The sequence below is a fragment of the Gymnoscopelus microlampas genome (genome assembly GCF_963454915.1).
Source record: "Gymnoscopelus microlampas genome assembly, chromosome: 4".
Lineage (NCBI taxonomy): Eukaryota > Metazoa > Chordata > Actinopteri > Myctophiformes > Myctophidae > Gymnoscopelus > Gymnoscopelus microlampas.
In genome coordinates this window covers 30,247,053-30,269,481 of record NC_139941.1, presented here as the reverse complement: position 1 = coordinate 30,269,481, position 22,429 = coordinate 30,247,053, and the positions used below count along the sequence as shown (strand labels likewise).

Here is a 22,429-nt window from a genome sequence, read left to right as displayed (position 1 = left end):
CATGAATGAATGAGCAAATGTAATAAGGACCAGGTCACTACACTGTATCTGCCTTGTCAGGGCTAGAAATCACTCTGGACCCAATGTGATCCTGTCATGTACAGTACATACATGTGGAGTTTCATTCTAATCCCTTACAAATGTCCTAGTTAAAACTATTGCAGCTGTCAGCCCCAAAGAAGCAACTGCTGCTTGAGCCTCATGCTATATTTATCATATTTGCTGCTTTCGTGCAATGTGTGACCTTACTGCACGTTGCTGCCCCGGCTTCATCCTGAGACAGTTTCATATTTCAACCACATACCAGTGCGTTATACTCTTTTTGCCACCACAACAGTACAGTGTGGTAGTATTACAGTCACTTGCTATTGGCCATCATACTGGCAGAAGTCATTGAGAGACGGAAGGCAGTGTTTATGAAAAATATTACTGCTTTGTGAATCCAGCCGCTAAAAGGTAAGTTTATTTGAAATAATGTCAATGTAATTTTAAGATAGGCTAAATAGGCTAGTTATACAAGTATTGTTTTAACAGTTTGACTTTGATTGTCTGATCATTTGAGGGAAAACTAGACAAACTGCCTCATTTTCAATTTCTGCCTCATATATATATACTGTATACAGGCAGTCACAGCAGGGAGGCTTGAATGTCAAAGGGATAAGTTGTGGAGAAGAAAAGGAAAGAGCAAAGGGACAGCAGGAAGTGATGTCTTGCCTGTACGAATGCCTGAAAGAAGTTGGACTACAGCATCATTATGCCAGGTTGAACACACACACACCCACACGCACGCACGCACGCGCGTACACACACACACACACACACACACACACACACACACACACACACACACACTTTCTTTTACAATACATATTTACACACCATAACACATTAAATTCCAGTTGGTCACGGTTATCGCCTCTTTCCCCTCAGGTTTATTTCCATGGGTGTGCATCGGGCAGTCCACCTATCAACACTGACTATGGAGGATTACCCTATCCTAGGGATCCACAACATGGAGGACAGGTCTCGCCTCTTCCGCCTGGTCCAGTTGGTCAAAACTCTTGATAAGAAGGGCCAGGGTTATGAAGATGTTAATGATGATGACATTGATAAACTAGATGCTGCTGCTGGTGGTGGTTATGCTTATTACGGTGGTGATGTTGATGACATTTGTGAGGATGGAGCTGGTGAGGAGGATCTAGATGGTGAAAACAAGGACACCGCCGCAATGCAGTGGCAAGCGGGTTCAACTTTCCTCAGACAATCGCCTGTACGAAGACGACTTGATTTCAGTTTTGAAACAGATAATCACCTCAAGCCTTTTCACAATACTATGAGTGTTAATATCTATTCAAGTCATAAATCAAGCGGTATCCGTGGATCAGAGCAGGGCCAAAGGATACCCTTGCAAATGCGGTCAGGATTAGAAACGGGTACTACTGAGATAAAACCTGGATGTAAAGGGAGGTGCCACAAAAAGAATCCAGACATCCGTCATCCTACATCCATTCTTTGCACAGGAAAGACCACCAAGCAAGACGTAATGAGACGGTTATCCATTCACAACTCTCAAACCAGATCATCCCCTGCATGCACCTCTGCTTACAAGCTGAGGTCCAAATACACAACAGTAGCACCACAGTGTATTAGAGACAACAAGCTAACAGTCCACAAAGACAGAATGGCAGTTTCCAGGAGGACAAAACCTGCTGTAAGCATAGAGGATCATGGGATTTATAAGCAGATGGCCAAACCCACACCTGCTTATGAATCAAAGAGAACATGCGGCTATAACTATGGACTACCGCTAAGTTCTCCATTAGCACCAAACAAAAAGTGAGTTGAAATAGCTCATCTTGTATTCGTTACAATTCTGTATCTGATATTGAACATTTCAACAAAGACGGCATAAATAATTCAATAAAAGAGAGACATTCATATTAAGTATCGCTATGTCTGTGATATGTGCAGATATTTCTGAGTCTTACCCTTTATTTACATTGGCATTCATGCCTCTTTGCATCTCCTCATTTTACATTTTGCAAGTGGGCAAATTATTTGCTCGAGGTGCTTGTTACTGACCCTGTCGTTCTGATTTTGAATAATGCATGTGCATGTGTGTTTCAGGCAAGCAGGGGAGCAACGTATCAGTGTATGTGTGAGGAAAAGACCGCTGACACGGGCAGAAGACAGGAAAGGAGAGGCAGATATTGTTGCAACTCAGGGCGGAGAGTGTGTGATGGTCCACGGGTGCAAAGAAGCTGTGGATCTTACACAGTACATACTACAGGTGACTACATTGCATAACCAAGATTGAGTCAAGTAAACAACATTGATATGATTGACACAGTCTTTGATGTCTAAACGTCTGCAAGCTTGTCTGTTATGGCATAAGGGTATTTAAGAGTAGCTTTCACACACCAAAGTTCAGAGTATTAATTGAACTCTGAAAGGTTAAATATAATTGTTTACACTTTCAGAGTTCAAACGCTCCAGATTTTGCTGTGTTCAAGCTTCTTCTACACACAAACTGATTTAATTTAACAATAACAACACAACGGTAAACTTAGTTCTGCGTATGTCACCCTCTCCCCCTTTGTCCAAGTAGCACAGGTTCTACTTTGACCAGGTGTTTGGGGAGGAATGCTCCAATGAGGAGGTGTATCTGAGAACAGCCTATCCCCTGGTACAGCACATGCTCAAAGGGTAGAGAACATTTACAGTATACTGTACTGGTACTAGTTTAGGAGATGGGTCACCCGATCCATATTATGTGTCATTAATGTACATGTACACCGTCATCTCATCAGTATTTGGGTAACTCGAGTATCTCAGCGTTTAAGTTGACATAAATAAATGTAATACCCTCCTTCCAAAAAAAACAAAAGCTCTTACCCTAAATAAGGGTAACCTAAATTAATCTGGGATATATCAGTGTTATTTGGGATACTACGCCATATGTACAATTTATCTATTTTAAACTTGTGTTTTACTTTCATGTAAAGCACACTGTATGTTCTTGTTTACACCATGACATATTTTATATGCACTACTTTTCAAAACAGTGTGCACTCACTTTACTGTACTGTGGTCATTCCTAAACCATGAATCACATTGGCCTTGTCCCAAGAAGCTCTCATTGAGTAAAACATAAAAAAAAAATATTGTTGGATGTAACAAAATACTAACAGTACATGTATCTACTACACAGTGGTGACACTTCTGTAATACAATACAATGACTGGTGTTTGACTGACCTAGACTTTTTTGTGTTTGAATATACATGTGTGTGTATACCTCCTTGTCTGAGTGTGCCCACCTGCATGTATGCTTTCTGATTTTCTATGTGTGTTCTTTGTCCACAGAGGCAAGGCCACCTGCTTTGCGTATGGCCAAACGGGTGCAGGGAAGACTCACACCATGTTAGGTTCCTCTCCTGGTACGCCAGGACTGTATGTGTTGGCGGCTCAGGACATCTTTACACACCTGTCTACCACACACACACAATCGCCATTACTGGTCTACATCAGTTTCTTTGAGATATACTGCGGCCAGCTTTATGACCTGTTGGACCATAGAAAACGGTGTGTAGGTGCATATGTGTATTTGTATGTATGTGCACGCACACGTTTGTCCTTATATGAATGCGTCGCTAGATGTGAAGAGAGATTCAGATTCACTGTATAGTTGTCTTTTGCCACTTAATCATCCATCTCATCTTTCTGTCTTCATCCGCTTAGTTTTTGTCCAATTCCTGCACTTGTGAAATGTGTCTTCATCTTGATCATAACATTGTTATCTATTTTATATCACTTTTATCCATACTTTGGATGAAGAGTGCTATACCAAAGTCTGCTTTGGTCGTCTACTTGCTGCACTTACAGTATTATTACTTATTTTAAGGTTCAGAATTGCAATGGAAAGATCTCGCATTTCCATTCAAATCAACATACAGTACTTTAGTAGTAAACATAAAGCCATGGAATTATCAAAATATTATGAAAATGTAATGACAGACAATCTTAAAAAGAAACTAGCAGAGCTTCCCTGTCACTTCTATTTGTTGTAATTCTATGTTGTCAGATAAAGTATATCATTTACATAAAATAGTAATACCCTACATATCCAGAGAATCACTCCTTAATATTTAATCTATTTGTCTTGCTGTAGGTTGTTTGCGAGGGAGGATGGCCAGAGAGTGGTCCAAATTGCAGGGCTCAGGGAGGTCAGAGTGGACTCAGTGGACTCACTACTAGAGGTGAGGCCCTCTCTTCACAACTGAGCTAATCTTTCATGCTGTGTCCACAAGACTAACTAGAGCCCTCTAAACTACTGCATATACCCATCCTTTATATGCTTCAGTCTTTCTATATATTATAGCATTAACAATTAAACCACTACTTAAGAAACTTAACCAGGGTCGGCTCTGTGCTTGGTCCGCTCTTTTCCCCTCTAGTCTGCACCAAATCTTGTAGCCAAAAATAGCCGCTCTACCAGCTCACAGAGTTTGTAGGTCTGCTATTTCTGCTGAATGTTAGTCCCATAACAGGGATGCTAGGGTTCAAGTGGTTAAAGAAAAACAAAAAAATATAAAATATATGATATACATCTGGTAAATGTAACAGTCCAGTGTTGCATATACTAGAATAGGTTGTACAAAGCACAATACATTATTAAACTTAAGAACTCATAGGAATCTCTACACTATCACCGCCCCCCCAGTTTTCTTTTCCTCTCCTTTTCACCCAATTTATCATTTATATTGCAATGCACAACCAAACATATCTGATTTTGAAGCTAACAACGTGATTGATATGAAGTATAAATTAGGCTTTGTCCTCTTCATGTAGGTGATCTCATTGGGTACAGAAGAGCGTACTCAAGGAGTGAGTGGGGTGAATCCAGTCTCATCTCGCTCTCACGCTCTGCTACAGATTCAGATTAGAAGTCCAAAACAGAAACTAGCTGGCAGGTTAGTGCTCTTAGTATCCTATCACATTTTGTATATTTTACTTTCGTGGTGCAAAGGTGTACTAACTAACTGGACAGACTTTTCACTGGACAAGACTAATTGCATAATAACATTTAAATTAAAGATTGAACAAAACTTTATAATGACTGCAGTTATTCCAACTTTGACACCATTTTAACTGTGCGTGCGTGCGTGTGTGCGTGCTGTGTGTAGGATGTGGTTTGTGGACCTGGCAGGTAGTGAGAGGGCAGCAGACACCAGAGAGCCAGACAGACGAAGCCGGATGGAGGGAGCTGAAATTAACCAGAGTTTACTGGCTGTGGGTTCAACAAAACACACACACACACACACACACACACACACACTGCTATTAGCCAACCGAACACACACAGAGATTACAGTTGAATGCAAATTTGTACTGTATATTCATTTATTTATATTTTGTCTCAGCTTAAGGAATGCATCCGGTCACTGGATCAGGAGCAGTCACACACACCCTTCCGACAAAGCAAACTCACTCAGGTAAAGAACACCTAAACACAGTAGCCAGATTGTTCATCAGAACTGATGTTTAGTGGATTTAGTTTGCAGAAACAGGTCCACTTTGTGTCTGTTCCAGTTTCTTTCATATTCTATTCTTCAACTTCCTATATGTTTGTTTGTTTTTCCATTGCAGGTGTTGAAAGACTCCTTTGTTGGTAACTCAAAGACATGCATGATTGCAAACATTTCACCTGGTCACTTAGCAACTGAACACACCCTCAATACACTGAGATACGCTGACCGGTAAGTCTGTGTCTGTGATGGGAGTGGCTAGTGTTCCTATTCTGGGCATGTCTTAACATAGGCAAAGAAAATCTTAAAAAATAGGCAAACATTGTACAATCTACAAACTCACGATGTGTAGATATGTCAAACACAATTTTGATACATTTTTGGTTAATTTGTTTGGGGAAATCCTCTCCTTTTTGTGTATATTGTGTTTTTTTTAAATACTGGGATAGACAGTAGAAAAGAGGGAGACAGCACAGGACAGGCACAGTGTGGCTCTGGTGGTATTTGATCCTGAACCAGTATGGGGCATGTAAGATTGCTTTAATAACCCTAATCACTGGACAACTTGAGGAGGCTTTGGAAACAAAGTACAGCCAGTATTTAAAAAATATTTGGTACCATATACTTACAATAAAATCAGCATAAAGGACAAAACGGGTAGAAAGGATGTATTTGAAAGCTACATTAATGGTAGTAATTTCTGTTTATCCTTCACATAGGGTGAAGGAGCTGAGAGGCCAAGGAGGAGCAAGAGGAGACAGAAGAAGCAAAGGAATCACCTCCCCTAAACAGAACCAGACCAGGAGCAATAGTAGTGGTGCTAGCTGCATGAACCAAGGAAAAAGCCCACCTAAGCTTGGGAGACAAAGGGGTGATGCTCGCCTCAGCACGCCTTCCAGGAGGGTATCCACAGCGAGTGATATCTTCTGCTCCACACCAAAGAACAGCCCTGGGACAAAGGGAGAGAATGGAAGAGGCAGAGAAGAAGAGATTGGACTCGAACATATTACCCCAGTTAGAGGTTCACTAGGAATTGGCGCTACGATGCAGCGGAAAGAGGAAGCAGGAAAGAGGGAGAGAAGAGGGAGAGTAGAGAGGAGAGAAGAGGACGAAGGGTCTAATGAAATTCAGAGTACGGGCCAGGCAATCACAGGACTGAACATGGGGGTAGGGCTGAAGGTGAGACAACCAGTGGGAGAGCAGATTCACTGTAGTGATATTACCAGCGATGGAATAGTGGATAGATTCTGTCAGAAAGGAGTGGAGACACATGGGAACAAATGTACTATAGAAAATAGAATGAAAGTGGTAACTGCTGGGGAAAGAGACAGAGGAGACACCAGTGAAATGTGCAGTGCTCCGGATAGCAGGGGCGAAAGGGATTCACAGAGGGGCGGAGAAAGGGAAGCCGAAAGGGAGAGGCATCTGAGATGGTACCACCAGCAGCTGCAGCGGTTCCAGTCGTCGTCTGACCATCAATCTGTTCAGCCTTCTCTCTGCCCGTCCTTCACTTCCACTACCCACCAACCCTCCTCCCGCCCATCTGTCTCTGCCCCTGTCTGTCATGGACTGGGAGATCTGTACGTGCCTGAAGTTAACAGAGAACACGCACACTTTCCTCGTGGAGATATTGGCGGGCTGAATGAAATACACTCTTCTTTGACCTCTCCGAGCCGCAACAACGATGAAGATGAAGGTGATTATGACGATGTCCATGGTGGGTCAGGTGGCGAGTGGTGGGTTTCTAGGGAAGGAATGGAGACGAGTAGAGAGCACTGTGGTGAGAGAGAGAGAAGGGAGGAGATGATAGGGGGAAGAGAGAAGAGGGTAAGGAGGGAAGAATGGAGGCAAACAGAGGTGGAAGGTGGACAGCCGAGGTGGGCGTGGGTGGAATCAACAGAGTCTGAAGAAGAGTACAGGGCCACATTGAGTCATGGAGAGGCACGGGTTTCCTCTGGCTGTGACTCACAGGAAAGTTGGAGGCCAATAGAAGATGGTGGGGAAATAACGGACACCTCAGGCGTCCTAATTGAGGCAGAATGGAGCACTGAGGAGGAGGACGGTGGAATTGGGAGCTATGCTTTACAGTCCATAGACAGTAACAGTAATAGCGACAATAATAGCCTCACCCACACCCTCTGGCCCGAACACCATCAGCCCAAACGTCTCCACCATCGAGAGCCAGCTGAACGGCCCCTCTCCCCAGACTGTGATCATATAGACAGCATCCCGTCCCTCATCAAACTCAATGACCTCTCACTGGAGTCAAAACACATGAATCGCGACTCCAACAACCTACCTTTATCACTACATAATGTGAACCCTGTTCATGCTCCGTGGGGGGCCATGCCATTGAGTTGTGCAAGAGAGAGGGTATCTGAAATGTCAAGTTCCCTCTTGCCTCAAAGTGAAGCACCAGCCAAGACTGTCAAAAAGCACTCTGGAGATCCAAGCACAGTTGCAACCTCATCTACTGCATTTCTATCTTGTGTTCACATGCACCGCAGTCCCAATGATGAAAATGACACAAGTGGTTTGCCTACAGTGGAATCCTCTTCTGTTGATTCTCCCAGCTGTACCATGGATCCCCTCAGTTTCTCTCAGCTTCAGGTGGAGCAACAGGCCGCCACAGATTCTTTCCTCTGTGGGGACCAGAAAGGGAAGAGACAGGACAATAGAAGAGTAGAGGAGGATGAAAAACAATCATGTACATTGATGGAGGACCAAGAGGGAACATGTGGTCTGTCCCTTCTGCAGCTTAACGTGAAGTCCAGCTATGTGCCCTCCCTCAAAACCACAATGGCTAATTATCACGTTGAGCAAGAGGAAGACATGTACAGTGTTGCTGATGAGCTTTGGGGTATAGGTAAGTGAGGAGGTTTGAGAGTAAGTTTGTGGCATATGCGTGTATTAGCAGTTTTTGCATGATTATAATTTCTGTACATTGTTGTGGTTCCAACATAGAGGCTCAAGCTTAAAATATCTCACCATCAAACAACATGCTGATTTGTATTAGTATATTGATTAAAAATATAATTTCATACACACATAAACTTTTATCTCTAACCAGATGAAAACTTCTTGCTGCTGTTTCAAAGGTTTTCGCGCTGTTTCTATGGATTTTCTTTTAAAGAATGATGGTCATTTATTTCAGGACTTTCATAATGTTTGGTGCCATAAAACAGAAAACATGAAAATAATGTCTTTATTTTATGTACCAGCCGGGTTTTGATCCTGCTATTTTATTTTACTGTTTATTTTTTACCAGGATTAACTAAGCCTTCCAACCCTGTGGTGGCCAAGAACTCGCTCCAGAAACAAGGGAACAATCAGAAACACCAAGCCCAGTCATGGAGTGAGGCTCCAGGCAGCACTGACTCGGCTTCTCCTCATAGACCCTTTCCATATCCTATTACACAACCCTCTCCCCTTCAGTCCATTTCACATCCTATCTGTTGCTCGGGGGATACTGCTATGCTCAGCTCACAAATCACAATCTCTAATCTTTCCTCACAAACTACACCAGAACCTCCTCACAGCAAGTATACCATTGTTTCGATGCATTCACTTACAGACACAGACAACCACCCAGTCCCTACCATTATAACAACCCAATCAGGGAGGGACTTTGGCCATTTGAACATAACACCAAGCCAGTGTCACTCTGTCAGATCAGACCATTCCAACAACCCACACAGACCCCTCCGAATGACCAATTTAGCAAAGTCTGAGATCACCAGCCAACAGCACATTAGAGCCACAAACAACCACTCTACCCAAGAAGACTTGGATAATGCCCAGTGAGTACCAACCTCCCAAAATTAAATGTCTGGTTGCAGAGTGCTGTAGTACTGCTAATTATCTCCGCCAGGACATCATACTTTCGGCCCTGTATGCCTATCTGTCAGCAGCTAATATTAAATACTACTAGGCCGATGAGCATCATATTTGTTGTGCATGCTGACAGCAGGCTAAGGACCTCAATCCTCAAAGTACTGTAAACAATCGCTTTGTGGATCACAGAGTACAGTACAGTAGTTTGAATGACAGAAACAATTATGTGGGATCTTACTGACATTGGGACTAGGAGGGTCACACGCACATGTTTCAGTGTAAGCTATAACGCGTTGTAACTTTGTTTTACCTTTAATATATTCTTTGTCCTAGCAATAACAAAATGCCACACTACTTTTCGAGGTGTTCACTGTCCTAAGATTTGTCTCCATATAACCTACTCTGGTACCGTGATCATGTAATCAGAATCCTTTATTATATCCCTTCCCCACCTTGCCCTGTACCTTTTCATACTCGCACACAACCACAACACATCGTCATCACATTCCCTAGACAGTGAGAAAGATGGAGAGATGTACTAGACAATGACTATGTCTGAGAGAGAGAGGGAGGAAGACAGTAGAGATGATGTACAATTTGTAATCACATGCTGCGCTACACTTTCATGGCTGTAGGTAGAAATGTAACTGCATACACGTTATTATAATTAGGGAATGCCTCGTGGCAGAGATTTGCACTCCACTGAGCGCAACTTTTTTAGTTAAAGACCGGCATGTCTAATGTTTTATATTAGACATATTTCATGTATCAGTACTTGTTGCACATTTCAATAGATTGTTCACATACTGTGTATGCGAGGTACATTATTTCGATGATGTACAATACATGCATGTTTTATTGTCCACAGATGTATGTTATTTACTGCAGATAGTATGCTATTTACACAGATGCTATGTTTCATGTCTACCTGCTAGCCTACAGTAGTTACGTTGAAGCACTTGCTTTCTTGGTACTCTTTTAATTGACTATGCACGCACGCGTCCTGTCATTAGTAGACTAGAGTTCATTCATGCTGTTAACTCCTGTCATTAGTCGACTAGAGTTCATTCATGCTGTTTACTCAGATCTTGTGTAGAGATTTAGACCCGAGCTGCGATCGAACACCAGATACGCTCAATGACGCACGTCTTTCATGTCCCTCACGCAAGAACCTCCTCCATGTACTGTCTGCCGACTACGCCAGATGTAGTGATTTAGACCCGAGCTGGGATCGAACCTCAGTCTCCCACTCTGCAAACCAACGCACAACCTACCGTGCCAATAGAGCTGAGTCTGATTGGCGGAGTTGTTGTAGCCAGGTCTTGTCTGGGACACTACACTTGCACTTTGCAGAGAGACACACGGTGTATCCAAATTGAAGTAAAGGAATCAATTATAATGAGATTTTGGTCATATACAGTAAGAGGTCAATGTCAAATTGGGCCTTTCTTTCCTGAATAAAAGTTTAATTTCAAAACCTAAACGGATAACATCATCTTCTCTCTCTCTCAGGTTGCGTGTTGTCCAGGCCCATTTGGAGCAGCTAGAAGAGATGGAGGCTTTATGTCACAAAGAAGGAACATTACTGTGTCAACAGCATGATATGGTCAGATCTGCTGTCACATCCCTGTATTTGCTTTTGTCTTCAAATATTTCCCATGATATGCTCTCTATGTTTTACCTTTACCAGTCTTCCCACTCCCATCTACAAGACCTCCATCCTTACTTGGATAAGTCCACTTGTTTCCAGAAAAATAGATATCAGCAGAGTTATCATCTCTTGCACTTGTTTTATTAGTTGGGCTAACTATTTAAACTTGACTTAACTTGTTTACCTTGTTCAAAAATAATGTATTTATTTAATGCTGTATATATTGCAATTGTGTCTGTCTCTTTTATGTGCCTTTCTCTCTATTTGTCTTACCTGTCAATCTGCCAATGTGTCTGCCTAACTCTGTTTCTCTGGCTTGCAGGCATTTGTGGAATATGTCCACAGACTGGAGAAGATCTTGGAGAGGAAGGCTCAGTGTGTACAGAGCATGAGATCTCAGCTGCACTCATATCTCTGTCCCAAGCCTAATGATCACAAGCACCGAAATGGGGAAAAATAACCCTGAACCATACTTGAATTAACTAGGATGATGCCTATTTTTCCTACAATATGTTATGAGACTGATATAGATGCACTTTCCCCTTGAACTTGCTTGTATCAAGAATCAAGAGGGGTTTATTTGTCACTCACTCGTACAGGTGCAAGCTGGAAGATATTGTTCGGGACATGTTCCGCAAAGCCTGGGCTAACATATAATAATGTAACAACATAATAATAAAAATAATAATATTGGATGTAATGAAGTAAACAAGTACAGGTAGCACCGAAGCTATGATAAACCTCTTAAAGCAAGTATGGTAGAATGAATGTGCAAGAAGGCAGAAGGTTTACATAATACATCAATTTCACTTGTCTGTGTAGTATGTACATTGTACAAGTAACCTTTTGAGCAGCAGCTCGGGTTCTTACAGATTGAATGCAGGTTGTTGTTTTTTGACTGTCTTTGTCTACCTCTGACAGCCACAGGGGAAGCTCTTTCTGGGCCTTCTGAGTATGTGTAGACTTGTCCAGACATGTATGTGAATACAGTTTGATTGGGTTCGATGATGAACTGGAAATGTGAAACACTGCAGTAGAAACTTAGAAGAGGGTTACACCTAGAGGTTAATTCATGTAAATAAATCCTGCTTTGTTTAACTTGAACATGACTCAGGGCTAGACTTCAAGCCTATACTTTGAAGCCATCCTAGATTTTGTCTTAGATTTTAGTAACACAAAAAACATTGAATAGCAATATCATTAACCTAAAATGCCACTAATATTGTAATGCAGGGGCCTTTCAGGCCATAGACCCCTTAGCTGAGAGAGATGAGGCAGGGCCCAACTTTTCTTTTTTTCCCTCTTTTTTTTAAGAAAGCCTTCCAATGCAATTTGATAAGAGGCTTTCAAAGCTAGCTCACCACATTTAGCTGATTGTCTCATCAATATATGTTGACCATTGAGAGATTTGAGACTATAGCTTGGAAGTATTCTACAGGAATTTATTTTAAGTGACTATGCCTTCAAGTGATGCTTTAGCTTTGATAGCTTCATAGATTTGTTTGACAAATGAAATGTATTTTGCTTGTTTACAAATGTTTGATATTGTTAATGTGTATTTTCAGACATAAACATTTTTGAAAAAATATGTAGGCTAATATAAACATTTTCCTATCACACAAACATGATGTGCCCCCCTCTAGTTACGCCCCCTGTTGAAGACCTCTGTTCTGATGGACTTAAGTTAAGTCTTCAGTTTCTACTCGCCTGTTGCCTCCAGGTTTGACTTGGAATCCAGTAATGCATAAGCAGAACTGATATTTATTTAGAGGACGAGTTGAACTTGGCTACTGTGCTGAATGACTTACTTGGCATGCTTACTCTAGACATTTTATCTAGATTATTTTGTTTGTATTTTTGTAAAGCGTGTGATAAACAGCATCATACTTGTTAAAGCAATAGACTTTTCTATTTATTTTTTTAGATTAGTTATAAACTGGTTATTGCAACACACAAGGTGAATAACCAAGTAAAAATACATAGTATTTAGCCTGCATATCTGATGTTAAGTTCTGCAAGATTAAATGGTTATTGTTCACCATTTCATTTTTTTGTTAAGGTTTATTATTGTCATGAGCTTTTTCTCAGTTTGCATCTCCTGAATGATTTGGGGAGAATGTGAATAACAACCTAAAGTAACAATTGTAGAAGGTGAGTGTGCAAAACCAATGTGATGCAGAGATGTGCTGTGATGGACACACACACAGGTCCATCCATGGTGTATTCTATTCTGGGGAAATTATGGCAAAACGGATTATTGCCCCATAATCAGTTTTGGATCAAGAAATTAATAACTTTGAAATACAAGTGAGGTCCATTGAGAAATTGTACGCACTAAATAAATTATCACAACTACTATGAATTTTAATTCATAAATAACCTCGCGTCAACACTGGTTTATATTCTGAATTACTTCTTCATACTTATGTCTTACTAAATAAAGTACATCAATCAATTGTGATCCGGTCTGGAGCTCACCTACTGTATCCTGTAATTTGCACACGCACATACATGCTCGCAAAGTTTCCGTATTCGCTCTAGACCCAGACCGGATCAGCAACTCGCCATGCGGAATCGATCCCAGTGAACATTATAAAAGCTCGCTCTCGTGCATGACGCAGGCGGAAAAAGAGAGTGCACGTGAACAAACCGGTTCCAATTGGTGGCTAGTTTGGCTACAGTTTAGTATTGCCAGGTCTGCTTATTATACGCGACTTTTGGCTTGTTTTTCTGTGAAGGTGCTTGTAAATATTGCTAGTTACGGGTTGCGTTTTTTTGTGCTTGTTTCTAAAGTGTAGTTGCTTATTTGGGCTTGTTTCCTGGAAGTTGTTTAAACCTGTTTCTCAACCATTTTCATGTCAATGTATTTGTCTGCAGCAGACCCAACCTTCTGTAAATATTTTGTGCCAGGGACCCTGTCCCCCAAACAAGATTTTGTGGATTTGAAAATATTCCAATTTTTTCACTTAAGTGTTTTCTTTGAAAATGGTTAGCTAAAAAAGGGGTGAGCTTGTAGATCAGCTATTTACAAATAGAATATTGTGGTGTTGTCAGGTGGCCTGTACTGTACGTAGTCGCTTCATTTGGCCTTGTTTTCATAGACCTGGTTGCTTCATTCTCTCGCAGAATCTGGCAACAGCGGCTACAGCTTCTCTCTACGACGTTAAACAACGAACGAACGGCGCGGTGGAGGGTCACGTGACGGCATATGCTGCTGCTGCTGGCTGGAGCGAAGCGTATTAGCAGGTAAAAGAAAGGAAACCGTGTTGTCTTTTTGTTAGAAAAAATAATATAAATTTGCCACGACCAAACGCTGCTTGAACGGTTCATCAGCCGCCGTTGTGATCTTTACCGTAGAAAGACAGGGGCGGCGGTTGACAGACAGCAGGCGGCCGTCCGAGTGTCGTCGGTTCAGCGGTTTAGCCGAACTAAGCAGCGAGCATCGTTCCTTCTCCCCAGTTTTTTTTACAGACACATTTGCCGTACGACGGTGTCGCGCGGCCCCAAACAGGCGATCTGCAAGCTCACGTCGCGCAGCGGACGCGACAAGTTGTGAGCTTGTAGATCAGCTATTTTAGGCAACGGGGACCGGACGGGGGCCGTCGTTCACACATTCACATGCCCCAGGAAACATTAGCATGCTGCCGATACGCTGCCATTAGCGGTGCGTGAACAGGCCACGCGCGTCATAATAACACCCAACTGTTTTGACATGTTATAAAAACACATCATAATATCATCAGCATCGACGCTGTCAATGTTCTTACGGAAATGGCACAACTTAATTGGCCGGCTGTGTCGTTCGCTGCTTGGCAGCACATTTAGCTCCTTTCGAAGCGGTCCGCTCATCTTAAAAGGCTTCGTTTTACACTTCGTAGCTCGACAAAAAAAAAATTATGACGCATTTTCAGCTGAAAACAGTGTCGACATTTTGAAGTTGAAAATAGCGTGTTTTTCCCAGGTTTTTCCCCCCTTTCCTTTGTCGAGCGAGTGACACCGCTCGCGCTGTGAAGCTAACGGATACTAGCACACTAGCATCCCATCGGCTTCTTTGACACAAAGACGACTTATCGTCGTATTTTGATTATTTTGGTCCCTCGCAGGAAGACATTTCACTGACTTGACAGGTTGGTTCTGTGATTGTGTCAACCGTTAATAGTATTATATCCATTACGGTTAAATAACGCTATTTGCAATGAATGCCCCTGAGCTTGACGTTGATTGGGCTGAAGACATTAAAACACGAACAAAGAGTAAAACGTTTGCTAGCCCGGCTAAAGCTAATGTCAGCTCGTGTTTCTGTTGAGTGTAAGTACGACCATAACGTTACATTCGGGTGTTTTTTTGTTGAGTGTCATGAAACAGAAACACTCGAATGTAACCGAATGTAACGCTATGATTCTACTTACGTTCCATGGTGGAACGTAAGTAGAATCATACCGTTACATTCGGATGTTTCGAGTGTCATGTTACAATAAATTCTCGTTGTACTCTTTAGTTTACGTGTGATCATAACGTTACATTCACGCGGAACATTACTATAATAACACAATTTACATTACGACAACGTTACATTCACACTGTTCATCACGATAAAGTTACAGTAACGTATTACTAATTATAACATATTAGCTTAACCCTGAGAAGGGTACATTTTGACGGTTACAAATGTTAAAGGGATAGTTAATTTAAAAAATGACGTATTTTCTATCAATTACACACCCCATGGAGCCTTGAATTCATGGAGGTTCTTTTGTTTTTGTCGCATTCCTGAGACAATAATTTGATGACCGGCGCACTATCCCTTTAATGAGCTAATGCATGACAACATATTAATACTAATAACATGTCGGTGTTAACTTTGTGGAGTTTAACAATGTAGTTAAATTAACACTGAGGATTTCTCACTTTGACGAGAGATGTCACTCATCAACAAGCTAAGACTGTTTGTATTGTTGCTATAAAACAAAGAGTTACCCCACAACAGCAGTAGGCTGATCTACTGTATTTTAACCACTTCATTCCCATATACTGTGTTGTAATAGTGAAAATAACCAAGCTACAAGATCGCAATGCTTTACGTCTTAGTAGCCTGTGGATCTGCTATTTTCACTGAATGTTGGCCTTTTTTTTGTTGAATGTTTGTCTATAATGATATGCCCAGAATATGGACGCTAGCTAGGGTCCATGTGGTTAAGTGCAACATGTAGGTGTACTACATTTACAATTGCCATTCTGTGCAAAATGTAACATTCCTATCATCATGACATCTGTTGGCTAAAGTATTTCACATCCAAGACAGAACATAGTGTGCTGGCCTCCTGGGTCCGTGAATTTCACCTCATATTTACTAGACAGGAATTGCTTAAAGTATGGTAGTCTACAATACATAACATCTATATAAGTGTGGTGTTGGTGAGTTAACACATCGATGTGTTTGTGTCTTTGAGAGAGGGAGGACTGTAAGTTGACACCGGGACGTTCCCCTCTTGAGTGTCTAAATTTAACCTTGGGTTGGAGGTGGGTGACAGATGGGGTTATAGTCTTACATGCCGTAGTTGACAACAGCAAATCTCAGTCTATACATGTACAGTAAAGTGTGTGTGTGTGTGTGTGTGTGTGTGTGTGTGTGTGTGTTTATATTTTATAAAATACTGCACAGGCCATTTTTCTCATTTATTATTTTTCCAACTACTTGGACACTAGCATCCCTTTTCTGGGGGGAACCTTAACCAAAAATAGATCTACAAGCTTACAACCCTTTGCAGTGCGACACATTGTGAACTTGTAAATTAGCTATTGTTTTGTGTGTGTGTGTGTACACACACACACACACACACACACACACACACACACACACACACACACACACACACACACACACACACACCCTGTGAGATGCAGTATAGAATATGTGAACACTGAACAGTCTCATATTGTCCCTTCTTCCCTGTCTTTCACCTCTTCTGTCCTATCTGTATTTCTCTTCCAGATTTTTCTATTTTGTACATACATTGTTTTGTATATACTGTATATGATGAGTTCAGTGGTCAGCAATCCACCCCGGGGTACTCGGGACAAAGCGCTGCCCACCACCACACAAACCACACAGCCACAGAAACAGATACAGGTGGGTGCACTCGGTGTCCATGGGCACACCTATGCAATTGAATGGACTTTTGTTCTGACCGTGTGTCAGACTGTGTGTGTATCAGAGAGGACCCCACAGAGTGCAGTGCTAACTGCTAAGTGGGAAGTCTGTCGGATCAGCAGTTGTCCAGAAATGCGTGATGGGAATTATCGTTCTTTTCAGTGTACTGAATTATTAACTTGTTATACAATTTTATTTTGTGTGTTATTGACGGCAGACTGGCTCTAGGCTCAGTCGTCGTTCATTCGCACAGAAACCGTACTGACCTAGACCACCTCAAATCGTTTAATGATCCTGTATTCCCGTTATATATCAAGTAATTATGCTGTAAGTTTGTTCAGTGAACAAGATCCCAGTCCGTTCACTGGCTGCATATAGATATAGTCATTGGACATAGGTTTGTTCTGCCCTCCCAGTGTTTTCGTTCACTGACTGCATACTATATCAGTCACTCCTCAATGAGTTCAGTCCAATGAGAAAAGCCTGTCAGACAGACGGGAAAGAGCCTTCCTCACGGTGTTTAGTCCAATGAGGAAAGCGGAATGGTGGAACTGTCTCTCTTCAGCCAAACAAGATTAAGCATTTGAAACTGAACTGACTGAATGGATCTATTCAGGAAATGACCTAGTTCATTCGTTTCACCCAAAAGTAATAGTATGTTCGAACGAATCGTTCTCGGCCTACACAAATCCACAAATATGTATGTCAGTCTGTGCCGCTTTTATGCCCCTATAATAGGTGATCTGAGATGTCATAGACTGGCCTGCACTGGCCTCCCAAGAACTATGATAATGGGTACTGCACTAAGTACTCTGACAGCGGGTACAACCGAACGGGTATCGCATGATCAGTGGCATGTGTTCCCAACGGGCATCACCCTAGTTCTGTCAATTATTTTGGTAGAAATGATCACATTGAAAGAATAAACAACTAAATTCTATCTACTACTCATCATGTTAATTAAGTGCACAACTCATTTTGGGAGATAATTAGGAAGCGGAGTAGTTTTATTAAATAAGCTATGTTTTGTCTAGCATATCTGCACATTTCTAGGTATCTCGTCGTTGTTCTTAACAGGTTTTCTTTGTTTTCCAGGCCACTGCAGAACAGATTCGGCTGGCCCAGATGATCTATGACAAAAATGATGCAGACTTTGAGGACAAGGTCAAACAGGTAATGTGAGTGCACAACACACCTGTGCACATTTTTTAAAATATATTTTTTGTAATATTGTTCCAATTTTATTATAATTTGTTTTACTTGTCGTCTTATTTGGCTGAAAACAGAACTACTTAATAATGAACATTTGCATCTATTTGCATGCCTCAACAGCTGATTGAGGTCTCTGGGAAGACTCAAGATGAGTGCATGGTAGCCCTCCATGATTGCAACGAGGATGTCAACAGAGCCATCAATTCCTTGCTGGAGAGCACCTCTGACATAGTGAGCATCCACACATTTCCAAACTCTCACACACATGTTCAGTTATCAAATAGTAGGGAAAGCTTTAAGTACTTATGTCCTCAAGAGTACTTACTGTACACGTGTCAAAGTTTCTCTGAGAAAGACACTTAAACCCTAACAGCTCCCCGGGCACTGTATTAATAGCGCCCACTGATCCTAATAGTTAGGATGGGTAAATGCAGAGGGCAATCTTCCTGCATGTGCACAATTTAAAGTAACATATCGACAACTAAAAAGGGGACTGTTTTTTGCTACTGACTGTCTGCTAGCCCACATGTCCTCTTCCTTTTATTAAGGCTATATTTGACATTCCTTCAAACTATTGCTTCAGAATTATGCACTTATCTGTGTTTTAAAATATATTTCTCATCCCCCTCTGTCTCTTTCAGAATTCCTGGGAGACGGTGCGGAAGAAGCGGGCCCTGGGAAAGGAGGGAGGGCCCTCAGAGATAAAGGAGACAAGAGAAAAGAGAGGAGGTGATAGGGAGGCAAGCCGAGGTCGTGGGGGGTCGAACAGGAGGGGCCGGGGTGCCAGCCGAGGCCGTGAGGGTGAGAATGTGGGACAAGCAGGAAGAGGTGTGTGCCTCCTGTCAGAACGGCGATCCCTTTTTCTACCCCTTGTTTTTCAGTAGCGGGGGGCGGGGGGCGGGGAGCGGGGGGCGCCCTAGTCCCTACGTCACATCCTAGACGGATAGCTCCGCCCACACTGGGCGAGCGCTGTCAGTGCAGCGGAAGTCGATGCGCAGACGGCTTTGTTGTTGAAGCCCGACTGACGCACGCTCATGAGAAACAGCAGAAATGAAATCTGGCGAAAACAGTTGCGTGCATTAAACTTTAAAGGAAACATGCAGTCTAAATATATAATAAATATCCATTTGCCTAATTCACCACTACTTTTGCGACTGTGTCTCAACGTGTTTTTACTGGTTAAATAAAGGTTAAGTAAAAAATAAAATTTGCGTTTGAAACTTAGTATTTCTCTAAATATTACACTTTCACGACAGCCTAAGTATAAACTGTTATATTAGATGAGTGAAACAGCTGTCTCACCACTACTTTTGCGACTGTGTCTCAACGTGGTTTTACTGGTTATATTAGATGAGTGAAACAGCTGTCTCACCACTACTTTTGCGACTGTGGCTCAACGTGGTTTTACTGGTTAAATTAAAAATAAGATTTGCGTTTGAAACTTAGAATTTCTCTAAATATTACACTTTCACGACAGCCTAAGTATAAACTGTTATATTAGATGAGTGAAACAGCTGTCGATACAGTCAATATAAGTAAAGCATTATATATGATGATAGGGGACATGATTTTGGGACATTTTGTTAATGTGCACAACACCTTTGTTTGCACTTTTTTGTAAAGAATGCGGTTCTATGAATTGGTCCATCATCATCAAGATGATCAAAAAAGCCACGCAAACAATGTGGTTCTATTAAGTGGGCCATATCATCACGATGATCAAAAAGCCATGCAAAGAATGTGGTTCTATGAATTGGTCCATCATCATCAAGATGATCAAAAAGCCATGCAAAGAATGCGGTTCTATTAAGTGGGCCATATCATTATCATCATTATTCCATTTACCTCATTAATGGTCAACAAAGGTCTATTTTGGGTTGATGGTCCACATAGCAAAGTGTTGATATTTAATTAGAAAGGCAGAGAATTTGTCATTGTGCTTCAATTCAAATGAGCTTTATTGGCATGAGAAAACAACATTGTTGAAAGAAATAGCAGCATGAGAAAACAACATTTTTGAAAGAAATAGCAGCAATCTTTTGCAGTCACTTTTGGGACAATTTGCAGCATTTTTTAAAAACAAATAGCAGCAATCTTTTGCAGTCACTTTTGGGACAATTTGCAGCATTTTTTCCCTAAACTTAATAACAATAAGTTGTGCAGAGTGCAGACACAGAAGCCGTGTAGAATCACTCATCAGGGGGGGAGGGCTAGGTGTCTGGTCCCTGGCGAAACCTTATAGTGCAGTCACTAAAATAGGGCTAAAGTGGTTAATTTATGTTTTATAATGTAATAACTGTAGTGGAGTAGTAAAAATATATTGTAGATCTGCTATTTTCAAATAGCCTAGGTATACAATAGGGCTAAAGTGGTTAATTTATGTTTCATAATGTAATAACTGTAGTGGAGTAGAAGTAAAAATATAGACAATTGGAAATTGTCTTGTAGATCTGCTATTTTCAAATAGCCTAGGTATAAAATAGGGCTAAAGTGGTTAATTTATGTTTTATAATGTAATAACTGTAGTGGAGTAGTAAAAATATATTGTAGATCTGCTATTTTCAAATAGCCTAGGTATACAATAGGGCTAAAGTGGTTAATTTATGTTTTATAATGTAATAACTGTAGTGGAGTAGAAGTAAAAATATAGACAATTGGAAATTGTCTTGTAGATCTGCTATTTTCAAATAGCCTAGGTATAAAATAGGGCTAAAGTGGTTAATTTATGTTTTATAATGTAATAACTGTAGTGGAGTAGAAGTAAAAATATAGACAATTGTAAATTGTAATTGGAAAGTAAAAGTTCCTAAACATTGTACAGTACTTGAGTAAATGTAATTAGTTACTTTACACGTAGTATTAGTAATTATACTCTTATTCTACTCTACTTATTCTAAAGCACATAAAATGCTCATTTTTGCCACACAGAAAGGCCTCTAGAAACGGCGTGGCTTTTTCATCATATTATGATGATGGCCCACTTAATAGAACCGCATTCTTTGCATGGCTTTTTGATAATCTTGATGATGATGGCCCAATTCATAGAACCACATTCTTTGCGTGGCTTTGCTGTTTCTTTGCATGGCTTTTTGATCATCGTGATGATATGGCCCACTTAATAGAACCACATTGTTTGCGTGGCTTTTTTGATCATCTTGATGATGATGGACCAATTCATAGAACCGCATTCTTTACAAAAAAGTGCAAACAAAGGTGTTGTGCACATTAACAAAATGTCCCAAAATCATGTCCCCTATCATCATATATAATGCTTTACTTATATTGACTGTATCGACAGCTGTTTCACTCATCTAATATAACAGTTTATACTTAGGCTGTCGTGAAAGTGTAATATTTAGAGAAATTCTAAGTTTCAAACGCAAATCTTATTTTTAATTTAACCAGTAAAACCACGTTGAGCCACAGTCGCAAAAGTAGTGGTGAGACAGCTGTTTCACTCATCTAATATAACCAGTAAAACCACGTTGAGACACAGTCGCAAAAGTAGTGGTGAGACAGCTGTTTCACTCATCTAATATAACAGTTTATACTTAGGCTGTCGTGAAAGTGTAATATTTAGAGAAATACTAAGTTTCAAACGCAAATTTTATTTTTTACTTAACCTTTATTTAACCAGTAAAAACACGTTGAGACACAGTCGCAAAAGTAGTGGTGAATTAGGCAAATGGATATTTATTATATATTTAGACTGCATGTTTCCTTTAAAGTTTAATGCACGCAACTGTTTTCGCCAGATTTCATTTCTGCTGTTTCTCATGAGCGTGCGTCAGTCGGGCTTCAACAACAAAGCCGTCTGCGCATCGACTTCCGCTGCACTGACAGCGCTCGCCCAGTGTGGGCGGAGCTATCCGTCTAGGATGTGACGTAGGGACTAGGGCGCCCCCCGCTCCCCGCCCCCCGCCCCCCGCTACTGAAAAACAAGGGGTAGAAAAAGGGATCGCGTCAGAACGATAAAGGTCTATATTGTGCAGATATGTGTTCCATATGTGGTAGTTTTTAATTATCACTGGTCACTATTTGAACCAGACTACAA

The 22,429-nt window shown here is 41.2% G+C and overlaps 1 protein-coding gene across 6 annotated transcripts in view; it reads left to right on the top strand.

The window, feature by feature from the left end:
- Positions 1 to 14,157: 14,157 nt before the first annotated feature.
- The window catches only part of LOC311044201 (ubiquitin-associated protein 2-like), a 36,027-nt gene continuing 27,755 nt past the window's right edge, over positions 14,158 to 22,429 (top strand). For 3 of the 6 annotated variants that reach the window (XM_084055635.1, XM_084055638.1, XM_084055633.1), the window contains exons 1-5: positions 14,158 to 14,258; positions 17,005 to 17,142; positions 18,259 to 18,336; positions 18,496 to 18,606; positions 19,017 to 19,203. In XM_084055635.1, coding sequence (XP_083911761.1) covers positions 17,047 to 17,142; positions 18,259 to 18,336; positions 18,496 to 18,606; positions 19,017 to 19,203 — 472 coding nt within the window. In that variant the 5' untranslated portion in view covers positions 14,158 to 14,258; positions 17,005 to 17,046. Of the gene's footprint in view, positions 14,259 to 14,623; positions 15,140 to 17,004; positions 17,143 to 18,258; positions 18,337 to 18,495; positions 18,607 to 19,016; positions 19,204 to 22,429 lie in introns of those variants that run through there. The other 3 variants (XM_084055637.1, XM_084055636.1, XM_084055634.1) reach the window with 2 other exon arrangements.